This window comes from Hippocampus guttulatus, chromosome 18 (genome assembly GCF_054856545.1).
Source record: "Hippocampus guttulatus isolate MCC_2025c chromosome 18, RoL_Hgut_1.0, whole genome shotgun sequence".
NCBI lineage: Eukaryota > Metazoa > Chordata > Actinopteri > Syngnathiformes > Syngnathidae > Hippocampus > Hippocampus guttulatus.
This window is the reverse complement of record NC_141278.1, coordinates 12078127-12095077: the sequence shown is the minus strand read 5'-3', so window position 1 is coordinate 12095077 and position 16951 is coordinate 12078127. Positions and strand designations below refer to the sequence as shown.

The 16951-nt window shown below is 45.4% G+C and overlaps 1 protein-coding gene and 1 pseudogene across 1 annotated transcript; one reads left to right on the top strand and one right to left on the bottom strand.

Moving 5' to 3' along the window:
- Positions 1-273: 273 nt before the first annotated feature.
- LOC147191254 (glycoprotein-N-acetylgalactosamine 3-beta-galactosyltransferase 1-like) lies at positions 274-5616 on the top strand. The gene is made up of 3 exons (XM_086136744.1): positions 274-499; positions 2844-3505; positions 4784-5616. The coding sequence occupies exons 1-3, from the start codon at positions 364-366 to the stop codon at positions 4946-4948; spliced, it is 963 nt and encodes a 320-aa protein (XP_085992870.1). The 5' UTR covers positions 274-363; the 3' UTR covers positions 4949-5616.
- Positions 5617-14172: 8556 nt separating this feature from the next.
- Positions 14173-16608, bottom strand: LOC147191253 (antigen peptide transporter 2-like; annotated as a pseudogene).
- Between the last annotated feature and the right edge of the window lie 343 nt (positions 16609-16951).

The window sequence follows — 16951 nt, the reverse complement described above, 5'->3', positions numbered from 1 at the left end:
TGTGCACTGCGATTTGCTGGCAACCAGTGAAGGGTGTCCCCCGCCGACTGCCCGAAGACAGCAGGGCTCCAGCATGCCTGCGACCCCTCTTGGAGATAAGCGCATGAGCAAATGAATGGATGAATATTTGTGTTCAAACACTGGCTGAGAGCGAAGTGAAGGCGGACGCAGAAGAGCAAGAGGTGGAGGAGGAGGAGGAGCAAAGTGGGGGCTTGCTGTCGGTGCAAAGTTTATCAGCGACGGGGACTTCTCTCTTCCATGGCAAAAAGGAAGGTGCAAGATTTGTGGACTCTTACTTGCGGAACAAAGAAATTTGTGTCTACGTATATCTATGAACTGTATGTATTTGACAGTTACCACAGAATGAGATTTAGGTCCCGTTCAGTCTTCATCACTGGACTGATGATCGGATTTATGTCCCTGCGATATATTTTCAACTCAGACTTTCCCAAGAGTCATGAACAAGATGCCTGGCAAGGAGACCAAATCGAACACAAAGGTAGCCAGACATTTTATAAATGTTTAAATGTTTGTTTTTTTTAAATTGGGTTGCAGGTGCGGACGCTACTCTGTCAAAATGACTTGCCACTGCTCGGAGTGGGTTTTTATGCATATTTAGTGGTTTTGAGTGTGTTTGTTTGAAAATTGACTTCTTTAATGACCATCTTAACAACAACAGTACTTTGCTTGGCTTCTGGCCCGTGTTAATGGCTCTAGGCCAGTGTACAGATTAGAGCCGTCAGTTGACCGTTTCAGCGGGGAATCCCGAATCAACTCGAAGGGGTCAGCAATTTGTACTTTTGCCCCAAAACACGTGAGCCCAATTCACGAAAAATCCAATTTGATCACAATGGTAAATGGAACACACTTACAATGAGTCGGCTTTTATCTACGCCAGTGGTTCTCAAACTTTTTCACTGATGTGTCCCCTGAGAAATGTTTTTTTAGCCTGCTGTGCCATCAGTGTCAGACTAATTCATCTTTGAAACTCCAATTGTAGTGACATAAAGACTGGTGCACATCCAAATAATTCTCAAAATAAAGTGCTCTCGTTTTCTGTCATTGTAGTACAGATCTGTTCTCAAAAGGAAATCTTGATTTTAAATAAAATCTAAAACTGTCCAAATAAATAATCTTGAAATATGTATTTCATAATTAAAAAGAAGACGAACAATATGACCAACTGTCAACGATGTTGCACCGGACCGTGGCATTTTTGCATTTCGCAAGACATTTTAGTGAGACACTTTGGCTTGTGCTTCATCGTTGTCATTCTTGGTGTCAGGGAGTGGACATTACTTTGCCTTCAGAGTGTTCAATCAGCCTGTCATCCATGTTTGTTGGAATGTGGGAGGAAATCAGAGTACCCGGAGAAAACCCACGCAGGCGCGGGGACCATGCAAATGCCACACAGGGAGGCCGGAGCTGGAATTGCACGCGGTACCTCTGTACTGTGAGGTCGACGTGCTAACCACTGGTCCACCGGGCCACCCTAATAGGATTGTATTGATATTTTAAAAAAACAAAAAACATCTAGAGCACAACTGCACTGCTGTAGCGGTCACACAATATTTTGTTAGTTGTCAAATAACATGCACACAATATCGAATAGGCTGAACTCAGCATTGATTTTTTTTTGTTGTTGTTTGTGTGAATCAGATCACAATTCGCACATCATGTTCCCCAAGTAGGGGAAAATATATTCTTACCCTGCTGAGAATTCTCACTCAAGGTGAGGAATCAAAGCTCCACACTGGCAGCTGGTCAGTTCTCTTCATTGCTTCTTCTGCCCTAATCCAGCTAGTGTGGAAATAATGAGGAAAAAGAAATCAATGGTCTCACAACAACTTCAATTGGAACATCATGTGAGCAGTGGTGGGCAGCGGAGTTTTCTCCAGGAGAGGCCAAATGGCCCCTCGATTGATTGGTTGCTTCAAATAATTTAGCACATTATGCCTTATCATGTTGTAACCTTTCATATATGATTTTGACATATTATATCCATATTATATATGATGTATTTTTATACAGTGTAGTTGCTATCTTAGCTGCGTGTGTTTAACGCACAGCATGTTTGCACTGAGGATTGAGAAGAAGAAATTTCATCTGTGCTACATGTTATACATAAAGCATATTTGACAATAAAGATGATCTTGATTTTTGGAATGGGGGAGGAAACCGGAGTACCCGAGGGAAAACCCACACAGGCACGGGGAGAACATGCAGACTCCACACAGAAAGACCGGAGCCGGGATCGAACCCACGATCTCTGCACTGTGAGGTCGACGCACTAACCGATGGTCCACCGGGCCAGCCTGCGTCAGTTTGTGAATGATAAATAATTTCTTTAAAAAGAAAAGGCGGAGTTGCGTGTGCCAAACTGAGTCACTTCTGCACTGAACAGAAACAGTTGAACCAAAGTTTTTTCTGGTTCCCCCCCTACCCCTAAAAATAATAACTAAATGAAATATCACACCTAATACTGTATCCTGTATAAATGACATCAAGAGCCATGGGGCGACATGGTGGTCGTCTCCCCTCGGGAAGGTTGCGGGCTTAATCCTCAGACCTTATGTCCAAGTGTCCTTGAGCAAGATACTGAAGTCCCAACTCCTGGAGAGGAGTTGGCGTCAAAGCGCTTTCGGTGCCTTGGGTAGAATTGCGCTTTATAAGAAGCGCATTTACCGTGAATTAAAAATGTGATGGAGACACAGAGTTGGAAATGTTTGCGAGCATGATGCTCAGTCTTCATGAATATAAAATATAACAACGAATTAACATGAAATAATCATGTGGTTTTTCTATCCAATACATTCATGATACATTGTTTGTTTTGCCTCCAGGTGTGAACTTGACCTCTCCAACAAATTCATCGCAAACGACCCGTATCTTGTGTTGGATCATGACAGGGCCGAAGAATATGGCGTCCCGGACCAAGCACATCAAGGAAACTTGGGCGAAGCGCTGCCACGTAGTGTTGTACATGAGTTCCGTTCATACGGACTTCCCAACTGTGAAACTCAATGTCAGTGAGGGACGAGAGCACCTGTACTGGAAAACCATCCGTGCCTTTGAGTACATCTCCAAAGAGCACCTGGACAATGCAGATTGGTTTTTAAAAGCCGACGATGACACATATGTGATTGTGGAGAATCTACTCTCCATGTTGTCAAACCTTGATCCTGAGAAGCCTTTGTACCTGGGAAGAAGGTTTAAACCTTTTGTCCGTCAAGGCTATATGAGCGGCGGAGCAGGCTATGTCCTCAGTAAGGAAGCACTCCGGAGATTTATGAAAGGTTTGGCCACAGGAGCGTGCACCCACTTCTCTTCCATCGAGGACATGGCTCTGGGGAAGTGTATGGAGACAATGGAGGTGGAGCCGGTCGACACCAGAGATGTGAAAGCGAGACAAACATTTCATCCTTTCCCTCCGGAGCTTCATTTGGCCAGACGGTTCCAAAAGAACCCATGGTATCTGGATTATGAATACTACCCTCCAATTCAAGTAAGGACACGAGACATTCATTGTGATGCCAGTTGTGCAACCGTGGGGCTGTTTGTCCTAAGCATGATATCGTATGGTGGCTAAAGTGTTTAAAGGAGGCAGATGATGTGTTTAGTGAGCAGGTGTCCTCATTAAAGGTCTCTCATAGTCGGTATTTGTCATGATTCTGTTTGTGACCAACAGGTGGCACTGTAGGGCTCTCCCTGCAGCTGTACACCTGTTGGTTGTTATCTAATTATTGCTTGAAAAGGACTCCTGGCACGACCACTCAGTGTCGGGTCATTGTTTGTTTCTTTGTTGCCTTCGTGTATGTTTGTCATGTTTTTGGTCATGTTTCTATTACTGATAGTTTTTTGCTTAAGTCATGGTTTTTGTTTGCTACTTTTGGATTGAGTTTTCTGTGTTTTATCAATACACTTCTTCAAGCTCCTCCCTCCTGCCTGCTTTTTGGGGTCCACCACCACCTCGCAACGTGACAGAATTAGAGTGATCTGACTTTGAGCAAGATGCAGGGTGCATAGTTAGCTTGTCGCCAGACAATCGCAGGGCACACATTGAAAAACAACTTTTTCCACTCACATTGTGCCATTGATCAAAAATAAATGTGACCAGAATGTAGAAAGAAGTCGTCCACAAACAAAATCCACAGAAGCACTTTGAAAACCATGCAAACTCCACGCATGAAAACAATGCCGTGTGTGACTCTGTGAACTCGATAGATGGCATTCCCGTCATGTAAGGCTTAATGTGGGTGACTGTGAGTGCATCTGCGCCTATCACGGCATCCCTGTTCTCAAGTGTGTGTGTGTGTGTGTGTGCGCGCGTGTGTGCATGTTTTTTGTGTGGTGAAATCGGGTGAGTTCTGGCACCAAAAGATGTTTCATTGGCAGGTTTGCAAAAACCAACCCCATCCTCGGCCATTGTAGAATATTGCCGGCACAAATTTTGAAGGCTCCGAGTGCGACATTGACATTGGGTTAGCACTGTTGCTAAGAACGTAACAGCTGAGCGTTTCACCCTCGGCCTGATTCATCCATTTACACTCAACGCAACCATCGCACAAATGTCCAAATTTGGTTCTTCTTGGTTTGAGTTTTCATGCCTGGAGACTGGAGAATATTTTGTTTGAGTTCAAAAATGTTTTGCCTGTTTGCCCCAAAAACTGAAGTTGGCTTTCATTTTTGGGCTTCTGTGCGACTGAGTTTGACAGCCCTCATTGAGCATTTCTTTCTGATCGTGAGAAATAACAGTCATGCCTTTCTTGTTCTCTTTCTCCAGGGTCCAGGATGCTGTTCAGACTTTGCTGTGTCCTTTCACTACATTTACGCTGTTCAACTCTATGCCCTGGAATACCTGGCATACCATCTGCGGCCACATGGATATAAATACAGATTTCTTTCCAGTGAACATAAATATTTTAATGGAACGACAAAACAACTGTGAAGTATGGGACCTTTTTTTTAATTTAAGATACCTAATCCATTTTGTCATTCCCTTCAGGTAAGTCGGGTCCTCGAGCGCTCCTATCCGGCCTGTTTTCGATATCTCCCTTCTCCTGATTCAAATGATCAGATCATCAGCAAGCTTATCGGAAACCTGATCATTTGAATCAGGCGTGTTGGAAGTGGGAGACATCCAAAACGGCAACGAATGCTCAATTTGGGCCCAGGTCGACAAGAGCATTTCGCAACCACTGTGGTAGGACTGGGACTGAACATGCGCAGCTCAATGGTGGCTGTTGTCTCAAGAGGAACTGCGGTCTGTTGCTAGGATACGGAAAATGCTATCCTCGTTCATTCGATAAGATGCCGAAGATGTCACTTGTCAAGATGCATGAACTGAATTTTCGTTTCAATGCAGATCCAGTCGTTCTGAAGTTGGTAACTCATAACAAGATTGTGTTTCGAGCTGGTACGGGATCATGTCTGCCAAGATTGAAGTGCAAACGGAACACACTCGTTGTGTTGCAGTTCCAGATTCGTTCGTTTTGATAAACGTTTCCACAATGAAAGCGCGATGCTCACCAGTCCAATTCATGGCAGCAACTGAAAAAGAAACGAACAACAATGGCATCATAAAGAAACAAAGCAAAAAGGCATTTTATGTACTTTTTGAAAATAAAAACACGTTTTTGTTTCTTTACTTTATTTGCCTTTTATTTAACCGACAAATGTGTCAGATCATTTTGCCTGACCCGATGTTGAGACCTACCTGAATGACATTCTTCCTGTTTTCTCTCCATCGATGGAGGCAGCATGAATTTTTCTCCTTCTCGGTCCGAACAGGCCTTACTTGACTAAGAAAGAGATATGACTTTCTCACCAAAACAAATATTTGGACATGATAAGAAGCAAGATGACAGCCATGCAAAATACACACCAGATTCCGCCTTACTTTAACGGGGGCCATTGTCCTAAGGTGTGGTTCTGAAGTCTGATTTCCGGCTGTTCAGAATGTTTACCCGCAACAGGCGATCCACCACTAAAGGTCATTGTTCGTCTCTGTTCAAACATTATGCCGGGAAAGGTAACAATCCCCATCTGGAGATATTTTTTGAGAAGGTTCCACAAACTTTCCATCCCGTTCTCATCAACTTGCCATGCATGACTGTCAGAGATGTTTGCTCGGACAGTTGAACAAACAGACTCAAGAAGAGATTGCCTTTTCTGCCAGCAGGAGGCGCAGTTTTCTACAAGGCCACTCCGTGTGCGCTTCTAAACTGACACCTGACCTCTGCAGCCTCTGCCGGCTTTTTATTGATCGTGTATGCAATTTACAAGTGATCTATCAGAAAAACACTCCCTTCTTCATTTACATGTCACACCTCTCAGCCCAGCCCACCGATACGTCCGTCAGAGGCCAAAACATCTCTCGGTACAAACAATGGATACCTTGTTACTTCAATGGGTAGATTTCGCATGAACTGAGACACTGTAACAAACTCAAGGACGTCTTTTCGTGCTGCCCACCCAAAGTTGAACCTTCCAACCTTTGGGCAAAAAAAGTGTGGGTGTTTGTGTGCGTGGCTCTTTGCGGTAACTCAGTAAAAAAATATTGGCTCTTAGTCTCTGACTGCTTGGCCAGTGGCCACCCTTGATCAACACAGTTTAAAGATGGATTTTTCAAATAACAGTTTCACCAGTCGATGTCGCTCTTGACCGATGAACCTCTCGAAAAATGTCGCCATCGTTGCTTGTGTAATTTGAGGGTTTCGTTGTTTCTGATTGGATGGCTCTACTTTACGAACGGCAAAAGGAGAGATTGAATCCTTTGAATGCAGTTTTATTGAAAGGGAAAAAAAGACGTCGAGAACACGACCTTTTCTTCCGGCGACTAAAACATTTCCTGTTTCCTTCAGCCAATCAGATGCTCGCAACATAAACATTTTTTAAGAAATTATTAAAGAGAATATAATTTAGGTAGCAGAGGTTCGAGTCCAGCTCCGGCCTCCCTGTGTGGAGTTTGCATGTTCTCCCCGTGCTTGCGTGGGTTTTCTCCGGGTCCTCCGGTTTCCTCCCACGTTCCAAAAACATGCATGGCAGGCTGATTGAACACGCTAAATTGTCCCTAGGTGTGGGTGTGAGCGCGAATGGTTGTTCGTTTCTGTGTGCCCTGCAATTGGCTGGCAACTGGTTCAGGGTGTCCCCCGCCTACTGCCCAAAGACGGCTGGGATAGGCTCCAGCACCCCCCGCAACCCTAGTGAGGATAAAAGCGGTTTGGAAAATGAATGAATGAATAATTTAGGTAACTTTAACATCAAAGACAATACTGCAATGTTCAAACACTTTGTCTCGTAACATTCCATTTAATTTTCATAGCGTAATGAATGTGCACCGTGGCGTTTTGGGGAGTGTTTTTATGGGGGGGGGGGGCGAGCTTGTCCAACGCAATTGCCACTGGCTTTTCCAGAGGTACAGCAGGTTTCTGGTCGGACTGGAGGAAGGCCTCGTCCTGAGACCGAAAGTTTTACGTCATGTCCGTGGAAAGAAATCGAAACAATTGAATGAACCACGGAAAACATTTTTTGTTCTGATGATCGTCTTAAATGTGTCAAATCACATTATTGATGATTCCCAGTTATTGGATTGCTGTGCTCATGCAAACGCTTATTTTAACAATTAACGTGTTATATTGTTACTATGACCTTGTTTTAACATCGAAGAATGACGTTATAACAGCTTGGATTGGAATCAAATGAACACAAAGAAAACAGTATTTTATCATCGTTCATATTTATTGTTTCGCCGTCGTCCTGCATTCATGCGTCACAAATTTGCTTGTCTCTCGTCGAAGCACAAGGCAATTGGCTCGCTGTTGCTGCTCCCTGGCGGTATAAGAGAGTACTACATGATTACTTTCTGGGTGAAAGACCGCACAGGCAAACAAATTGGATATTTTTCCCGCGGCACACCTGACAATGTCTCAAGCACACGGGTTGAAAAACACTGGTATCATACAAATTGGATAACCAAATATACATGTACTTTAAATGATTGAACATTTATTTATTCCGTAGTTTTGTTTGTTATCATGAAAAACGCAGTTTATATCAGAATGAATGAAGATTTTACCGTTAAAGAAACCTCACGTGTGATCCTTTGTAGTCCCTTGGCTTCTCTTTCCTTGTCTTGTTTCAACTTCATCTGCGATGTCCAACTCAAATGTGTCCCGAGAACAGAAATGTTTGGATCAAGCATCACTTGATGGCGATCTCGATCCATGCTTTTCCCGGCTTCCTCGCCTGCGCCTGTGTGTGTGCGTGCGTGCGTGCGCGCGCGTGTGTGTGTGAGTGTGCGTGTGTGTGTGTGTGTGTGCGTGCGTGTGTGTGTGTTCGTGTATCGGAATAATCTGGCCAAGTATGGAGAACACACAGGGAATTTGTCTCCGGTAGTCTCGGCTACACAAGTATTGCCATAACAAGCGACTGCGATGAACAAGGACATAATATGCAAGTATCGAAAGACTTTTGCGAGTGCCATTGTGTGACAATGAGCAGAGATCAGGTGATCAGTGGTACAATACAATCGTGTGACGGTTGTGCAGTTGGTGCAGATCATCCTTGCACCATTTTAATTTTATTTTTTTTGGAGACCTGTAGCAGGAATCGTAGTCCAACTTTAGGTGTGCAATTCAGTGTCTGGTGCTGTGGAATATTGCTCAATGACAATTGTTCAAGGATGCCACTCACACCTGAGTGGGCGAGGCCCGATTTTGAAACTCATGACCTCAAACCCTGAAGAAAGCCGGGATGGGCTCCAGCACGCCTTGTGAGGAGAAGCGGATCCGAAAATGGATGGATGGATGGCCTCAAAGCTGCATGGTTGCCCCTCAAGCAGAACCAAAAACCAAGAACAAAAACAAAGGAAGCTAATCCGATGCGAGGCAAGCAAACGTGAAATGCGTCGACGACGGGACGCTTGCGTTGTGTCGCGTTTGCAACTGTGGATGATGAGTTCAACTCATTCATCAAGCTGCTGTTGTCGTCGTGCAAACGTCGTTTATTGCAAACGTGTGCGAAAGCAAAAACATCCATCGATGGGCATTTTTCTTCTGTGCAAAAACTCTTTTACAATCCAGACAGGGGGTGGACAAATGTACCCTCGATGAAAAATGAAATGGTTCAGATTATTACGCCGGATCATGTTGCAATTATTGACAGTAGATAAAATATTCTCGTTTTTCTTATCTTGTTCGAGGATCTTTTTCATGACGACTCATGAGCCAATAACTTGCTGAAGTCACTCAAGATAATTGTACTTGTCTGCTTTTCACGGTCTTCATATTTTGAGTTGATCATCTCCACAAAATGACCGTTAAATCGTGTGTGTGAATTCTTAGTATTTTATCATGTCGTCGTGAGGATGAAGCGGTTCAAATAACGGATGGGTGGATAAATCTCGGACCCAAAATGTCACTGGAGGGAGTACTAATTTGAGTTAGGCAAAAAACTCCATCTGCATATGACAGTTACAACAGGTCACAAGACAATGAAGACGGTGAAACAAGGGAACGTATGAAGGAGGGGGTGATGGTGGAGGACTCGCTTCCGTGCATACTTTCATCAGGGGAAGGTCGAGATAGCAGATGTTGTTTTGGTAGCAGGCTGCCCAAAAATTTAAGACAGCCTTGAGTCCGTGGCTTCTGTCTCTTTAGTGGCGTCGATCAGCCAAATCCGTGATTTCAGTCAATATTTGAGCACGGATTCCAGTTTCTCCAAGTTCTTGGCCATCTTGCAGAGACGCTCCAAAACCGCAACAGTTTGTGGTTGAGCACAGTCTGAGTCTGAGTGTTGGACATCCGCACTATGCCATCCTCCTTCACTTCCAATAAAGCTGCTCCCGTCGGTTGAATTTTGCGATAGATCAGGAAACTGCTCACACCAAACAGCAGCATACCTGTTATCGGAAGGCCGATAATGAAGATGTCATCCACATCCTCAACGGACAGTGTTGACAGGCACACCATTCTCCGCTTCCTCCAAGGATCTAGGGTGTACCCAGCAGCAAAAGTCCCCGAGGGGCAAGTAGGCTCCCCACTGCCTGCTCTTCTCATCGAGAAAATGTTGTCGATGGCATCGAGAGACCAGCCAACCAATTCCATGTTTGTTTTTAGGATGAAAATACGACAGGAGGCTAGCAAAAGTCAGACAAAGACAGCACATGGACTGAGTGGCGAGCAGGGAAGGGTGGGGGTGGGGGGACAGGAGCAGAACGCAAAAGCGTCCGCCTTCGTCGAGAGCCAAGCAAGAAGTGAGCACTGGTTAAAGGACACTTTGATTCTCTCCTCTTTCATCTCAAACTGCTTCAACCAACAAAGCGTGTGACGGAAAAGTGGTTAGGACTGCACGACTGTCCGTGTTTTATGTTATGTGTCGTGTTTATTATTTTACTTTACGTTAACTGTTTTGTTAAGTGCTTTGTTACAGCTGCCGCTGTTGTGAAAGCGCTATATAAATCAGCATGTATTGTATTGTATTGTAAAAACGCCACACGAGTTCTAAATCAATGGGAGCGGTTCAGACTCAGTATTTGTCTAATGACACAAATCATCAAATGGCAATGAAATACTATACATTCAACTCGGCGTAGCGATGACAAGTTTGGCTACCGAGGTATTTTGCAAGTCCAAGTGGCGAGAGCGGGTTTTGCAGTGACCGAAGAGAGCACAGAAGAATCGAGGGCCGGCACGCTGGCCCTCCGAGGAGGAATTTGGACATGACATCCGGTTGCTTGGGAAGGAAGATTGGATTGACGTGGCAGCAGGTGGAGGCTAGAATGTGATGGGCCCAAATCATCTCATCCTGAAAGACGAGAGAGACGACGAAATGAAGAGACTCGAGCGTTGGGAATCGGCGAATGCCGTTTCATGGATCGAATGGGCAGGTCAGCGCTTCTGATCGTGCGGCGGCCAACCGAGACCGGCGTCCACGCTCGCGTCCCGCCCCCCTGGCATTTTACAGTAGATTCCCTTCTGATCCATCAGCTGGCGGTGGGTTCCTCGCTCCCCAACGCCACCGCTGCCGATTACCGCAATCTGGTCGATCGTCTCGGGCGTCTTCAGTCTGTGAGTGATCAGCAGCACGCTTCGCTCAGAACGCCTCCACAGACCCTGCAGGACCTGCCCCCGGGTGGGAGAAACAGCGAACGTCTCGAGTCACATTTTTACGTTGAGGTTGCGTTAAGCGCCGTAAGATGAGTTTGAGCTGGCGCTGAGGGCTTCGAGGTTCCCAGATCAAGAACTCTCGCGATTCGAGCCCCATCGGACTGGCACCTTGCGTTCTCTGGGCTCATCCAGGGAGCTGGTGACTTCGCAGGTCAAGAGTAAGTCTCAAGTTCTGGCCTACCCGGTTTTAATGAACATGCCAAATCAAGCACTCCCTGTTCCCACACGGACTGGCAACAACGGAGTTCACGTCGAGCCGAGCTGAGTTTTGGCCGAGCAAGTCTCAAGTCTCCAAATTGGCAACGGCACACAAGGCGGAAGTCCGCTTGCGCTCACCCGTGTCGTAGCCCTTCTCCAGCCGTGAGATGAAGTCGTGAGCGTTGGCCTGCCGCGCCGCTTCCTGGATGGCGTCCAGGGAGCGGTCCTCCAAGCCGTAGGCGATATTGTGTCCGACCGAACCGCGGAATACGACCGGCTCTTGGCTGACCACCACAATCTGTGTCAAAGCACATTAATATAAAACAATTGTCTGTTAATGTTAAACAATATCAAATAAGTGTACAGTGACCCCTTGCTATTTCGCGGTTCATTTGTCGCGGCCTCGGTGCATCACGGATTTTTTCAAACATATTCAAAAAAAAAATCATAAATTATAAGTCCGCAAAAAGTCCGCAAACGGTCCGTGAGAAAATAAGATAAGATAACCTTTATTTGTCCCACACCGGGGAAATTTGCAGTCTACAGCAGCAAAATTGGGGAGGAGAGAAAAAAAAACAGTGTGTCATTGCACAAAATAAATATTTCAGAATGAACTGTACACAGTTCAATATAAGTGCAATATAAAATATAGCATTAGCAATACAGTTGCAAAATAAATATAATAAATTAGCAAAGCATAGAAAACAGCATAAGGTGGCTGTGCTATTAACAATGGCTACAGGTTTTCACGTATGTTTATTCAGCAGCCTGACAGCAGTCGATAGGAATGAGAGGCGGTATCTCTCCTTCTTGCAGCGCGGGTGTAACAGAAGGAGCTACCCAGTGCTGTCAGGGTGGGCTGGAAGGGGTGGGAGGGACTGTCCATCATAGCTTTTAGTTTAGCGAGCATCCTCCTGAGAAGCAGCCAAAATCAGCAAAAAAACACATAGAAGAGCAACATATACAGTACTACATGTATATGTTTACTGTATTTTATTATTCATACACTAACCTAACCTAACTACATACACACATACATACATGTTTAAATCTATTCGTATACAGCATTAAGTAATGTTAATTACGACAAAATGTACTTCTACACGCATGTATACCATTAAATGTGGCCTTATAAATATTTTTTATACTCATCCACATGTACAACATACCTATGGGGGGGCGGGTCGCTACTTCGTGGATTTTCGTTTATCGAGGGTGGTTTCGGTCCCCATTAAACGCGATAAACGAGCGATTACTGTATGCTCACATTTATGCACTACGTACAGTATTGGAATAAAAATAAAGAGTACACATATACGTTGTGTGTGTACGCGCGTGTTTACATCTGAGATAAAAATTGCCCGAGGTCGGGTCGGGCCTAAAATGTCAATCATTGCTTCGGGTCGGGTCGGGCTTCTCTCTCGCTGACTTTTTTTTAAATAAATAAATGTTTATAAAAATGTATACTAAAACGATGTATGGATACGACACGAAGGAATACTTTTTTGTAATTGCTATTTAACGACTAAACATGAGCCGCACAACCAGCGCACGGGAACGCCGCCCTCTTAATAATCTTCCCCTCCGCAAGTCCGCATCTTTTTTGACCTGGTATCCCCAATATGGAGGAGCAAGAAGTGAAGGATAAACTGAAGACAGGAGGCCTGTTCTTACGCCAGGGGCCGAGAGTGTGATATTTTTATTCCAAAAGCGTGTTCCTGAAACTGTTCCTATTTATTTTGTTTCAATGCTTCTTAAAGCAGGTTGTTTTTTGTGTGTGTTCCGATGCAAATCATTAAAATAAAGAATGTTCTTCGTTATTTATTTATCCAGTTTATTTTGCAGATTTATTGGATTTCTGTGTTCTTCGATCATTTCATTAGATTTTCCATTTTCAGACCAAATTACAGATAACGGAAATTGAAACTTGGATGTTAAATTTCGTTTTAACAAAACTAGAGAAATAACAATTTCATTTATCTTTTCCCATTTATTGGATTTGCATTATTCTATTTAAAGCCTCGTGGGCTGTGGTATTTCTCCGCGTAATTAAGCAAATGCGCATCAAGATGTCTCTTTGTCTGGCCTATTCTGGCCTCTTCAGAAATCTTGCGGATTTTTCTGTTAAAAATATCATGGGATAAATTGAACAAAAAATTGCAGGCCATGACATTTTCATAAGGAAAAGTGTTGAAACTTGTCCGTAGATGTCTGCATGAGTGCGCAATGCCCTGTCAGTGTCAGAGCTAGTGGCGTGGGCCATGATGTGCAAGAAACACCGTGATGAAATCAGTATCTTGTCACAACTCGCTGTGATGTTGCGACCCAAACATCACAGTGCGCTGAGGCGTTTCGAGGCCGTGAATAGTTTTGGCCAAGAGAGACCGTGATTCGCAAAAAAACAGACGTCGCTTCATCACAACACGTACCGTACTAAACTCTTGCAATGACAATTCAAAGAACTCCTTTCTATCTCCGTCTATTATCCACCCGTCATTGTTCTTCTTTGTCTCTCTGCTTCCCTCTCTTAAAGTTACGCGCTAGATTCTTAAGGACGTACCGCTGCTGTTGTTAATGGCCCAATTTTCAACCCGTCAAAATGTGTCATGATTCGGTTTAGGGACCAACAGGTGGCACTGTAGGGCCCCCCCGGCAGCTGCACACCTGTTGGTCATAACTAATTAGGGCTTTAAAAGGACTCCCAGCCCGAACACTCGGTGTCGGGTCATTGTTGCTTTTGCTCCTGTCATGTGTGTTGCTGTTTGCTCTTAGTTTCTGTCATGTTTAGTTCATTGTTGTGTTTTAGCTTTAGTCATGGTTTTTTGTTGGATACTTTGGACTTTGTGTGTTTGGGATTTAGTTTTCTTTGTTTTAATACAATTCTTCAAATACACCCTGCTCCTCCCTCCTGCCTGCTTTTTGGGGTCCACCACCACCTCGCAACGTGACAAAATGAAGGACGGCCTTAAATTTTTCCGTCAACTCTGTCAAATCCGTCAATGATGGAAAATTGTCGGTTCGTGTCCCCTCTGCAGAAACAGAAATATAAAAGATGTAAATATTTATACAGTCTTGTTTAAGTTAGATTTCGTTACAAAAGACAGACTTTAATTTGCTATCATTTTTCAGCCCTCCTCCTCCCGAGTCCTTACAAATAAAACATGACATTTCCGGTTTGCTTCGGGCTCGGGCCTGCAAATCAAGTGAATTGGTCGGGCTCGGGCCGGGTCGGACTGGATTTTTTAGGCCCGATCTCACCTCTAAAACACACACACAAAACTATTCTTTTTCTTCTTCTTCTTGTTATTATTCTTATTATTGGCAGAAATTGAGGGCCCCAAATCCAATGTTGCCAAAATAGTTTGACCAGCATCTTACTCAGAAGGGACATGATCCTGACAGTGTCCCGCCGGGTCTTGACCCTGTGCGTGTCCATCAGCCGGTCGTCATAGTGATGGGTCTCGTGTTTCTCAGCGTTGAAGCTCCGCACCGTCCGAACGGCCAAGATGATCTCGTTAGCCGTCTCGTTTGCCGCGGTCATGGAGTCGTGCGTGGTCTGCGTCAACCGCTGCAAACGCAAGGTTGCATCATTCATAGGGTTGGACGAGTCATCAATTTGGGGTGGCTTTATTTGAAGATGACGCGACCAGCCAACTCATGAGAATGACCGAAATCCATCCGTTTGACTGGACTGAACAGTGAGCGGACCTACAGTCGCGACAATCAATGGACATGATTGGTCCGTCAGCTTTACCTGGTGCTGTTTGTTGGAGATGGTCTGGATGAGGCCCGTGACGGGGACCTCCAAGAGCACTAAACATGTTAGCGTCCATGAGAGGTTCACCATGTGTGTACGCCGTCTGGATGAGCGTCCTCAGCAGAATGTTGATGTTCAGACAAACCGTTTCAGCGATCGGGGGGATGTCTTTGGAAAGCGAGGTGAGTTCACCTGCGACGGGGGGGACACTATACATCACACCGGTGGGAGTCAGACATGACCGCTTGTTTGCTGTGCACTATTTTTGAACCACGCTCTCTGCATTACCTATCTTTGCGGTGTCGAAAACCGCCGTCTCCTGGTTGCTCTGAGCATGAAAGAGCTTTGCCTTCACTCTGCACTTGAAGGAGCTTATGGCCCACATTAGGAGACCCCCTCTGCTGCCGGCGCCCACCGCGCTGCGCAAACAAAAACAAGATGGGCGGTCACTTGGCCAGATGTTCTTGAACTTGGGTTGTCAGAAGGGTCCGCAAATGGTTTGTGATGAACGTTTTATTTTTTATTTGCAAAGTGGTTTACCTACACAATGGGCATAGGAAAAACCCCACAATAAACCACCAACTTCTCACGAAAGAAAATAGGAATGACTTTTTTTTCTTGAAAATGGGCAGCTTTTTGATTCCGAAAGGCATTTAGGCGTACACGTGGTCATTATGTTTCATCGGCGCCTGGATTATGCAGGGCTCTGACGTTTTGGGCGTCAGGATACTTCTTCTCACCTTCCCACTGAGAACACGCCCATGAGAAGCAGTGCTGACAAGAAGTCATCTGGCACGAAATCCTCACGCAGGTTGTCAATTACCTTGCCCGTGTAATACCGGATCAGGATCCCACCTGGGACACGCACACAAGAATAAATCCCCTCAATCTCGACATTTCCTTTAATTCTGTTGAATTGGAGTAGACGTCCCCATATAACGTTGTAAATCAAGAGGACCACTGTATTCCCCTTGATACACTTTCCCCCCGCCCCTCCCCGCATTAATTTCGACCTCTTCTTTTATCCTCATCCTCATCGCGAAATTGTGCAATTTACAGACGGCAGCCATGGTGAGAAAGCAAAACCCTCCGAGCAGCAGAGCCAAGTCCGGCCTGTACATGCGCAGCACCCTCATGAACAAAACTCGCGGCTTTTGTCGCTTCTGTCTCCGGCCACTCGGAGAGTCTGGCACGCCGACTTCCCACAGCGAGGCAGCGGCAAGCGAGGCTCCGGCGCACGGGGGGTCGCCGAGCCCCAAGGCGGCGGCGAGGCTCTCCGGGGCGGCGGGGAGCGCGTTGTGCAAGGCGAGGAAACGAGCCGGCGCCGCGGGGAGCTCGCCGAGGTTGACCAACTCCACACAACACCGGAGCAGCGCGAACAGCCACACCGGCAGCCAAAAGAAGCTCCCCGCCCCCGGCGTCGGAGTCGGCGCCCGCGACAAGCGCCCAAGACGCAGCAAAAGCTTGGCGAAGTGCCGAACTCTTTCTCGCCATTTTCGCGCACGTGCGGTCCGCATACCTGTCAACTTTTCGGAAGCGCCAACCTGTATAAACTACCAAAAAAATATTATAAAGAGCAAAAAATCCATATAACATACCAAAGCATTTTATATGTCAAAATAACGGCACAGAAAAAACCCCACGAAATGTTCAATGATATTTATTGTAGATCTCCATAATACAATGTCTGGTTAATGTCTAATCATCATTCTACTTAGTGGCATTACTGTGTTCAGAGTTGTATTCCGAAAATGAAAGCATTCGAGTCGACGAGCACCATTCTGGGCAAAAGCAAACGGAACTACCCGTTAAGGGGGGGGGGGGGGGG

Bases quoted from the DNA above. Each gene is read 5' to 3' on its own strand.
- LOC147191254 (XM_086136744.1), top strand. From the start codon at position 364: ATGAGATTTAGGTCCCGTTCAGTCTTCATCACTGGACTGATGATCGGA. The intron at 500-2,843 runs GTAGCCAGACAT...TTTTGCCTCCAG, and splicing joins AGACCAAATCGAACACAAAG to GTGTGAACTTGACCTCTCCA. The intron at 3,506-4,783 runs GTAAGGACACGA...CTCTTTCTCCAG, and splicing joins AATACTACCCTCCAATTCAA to GGTCCAGGATGCTGTTCAGA.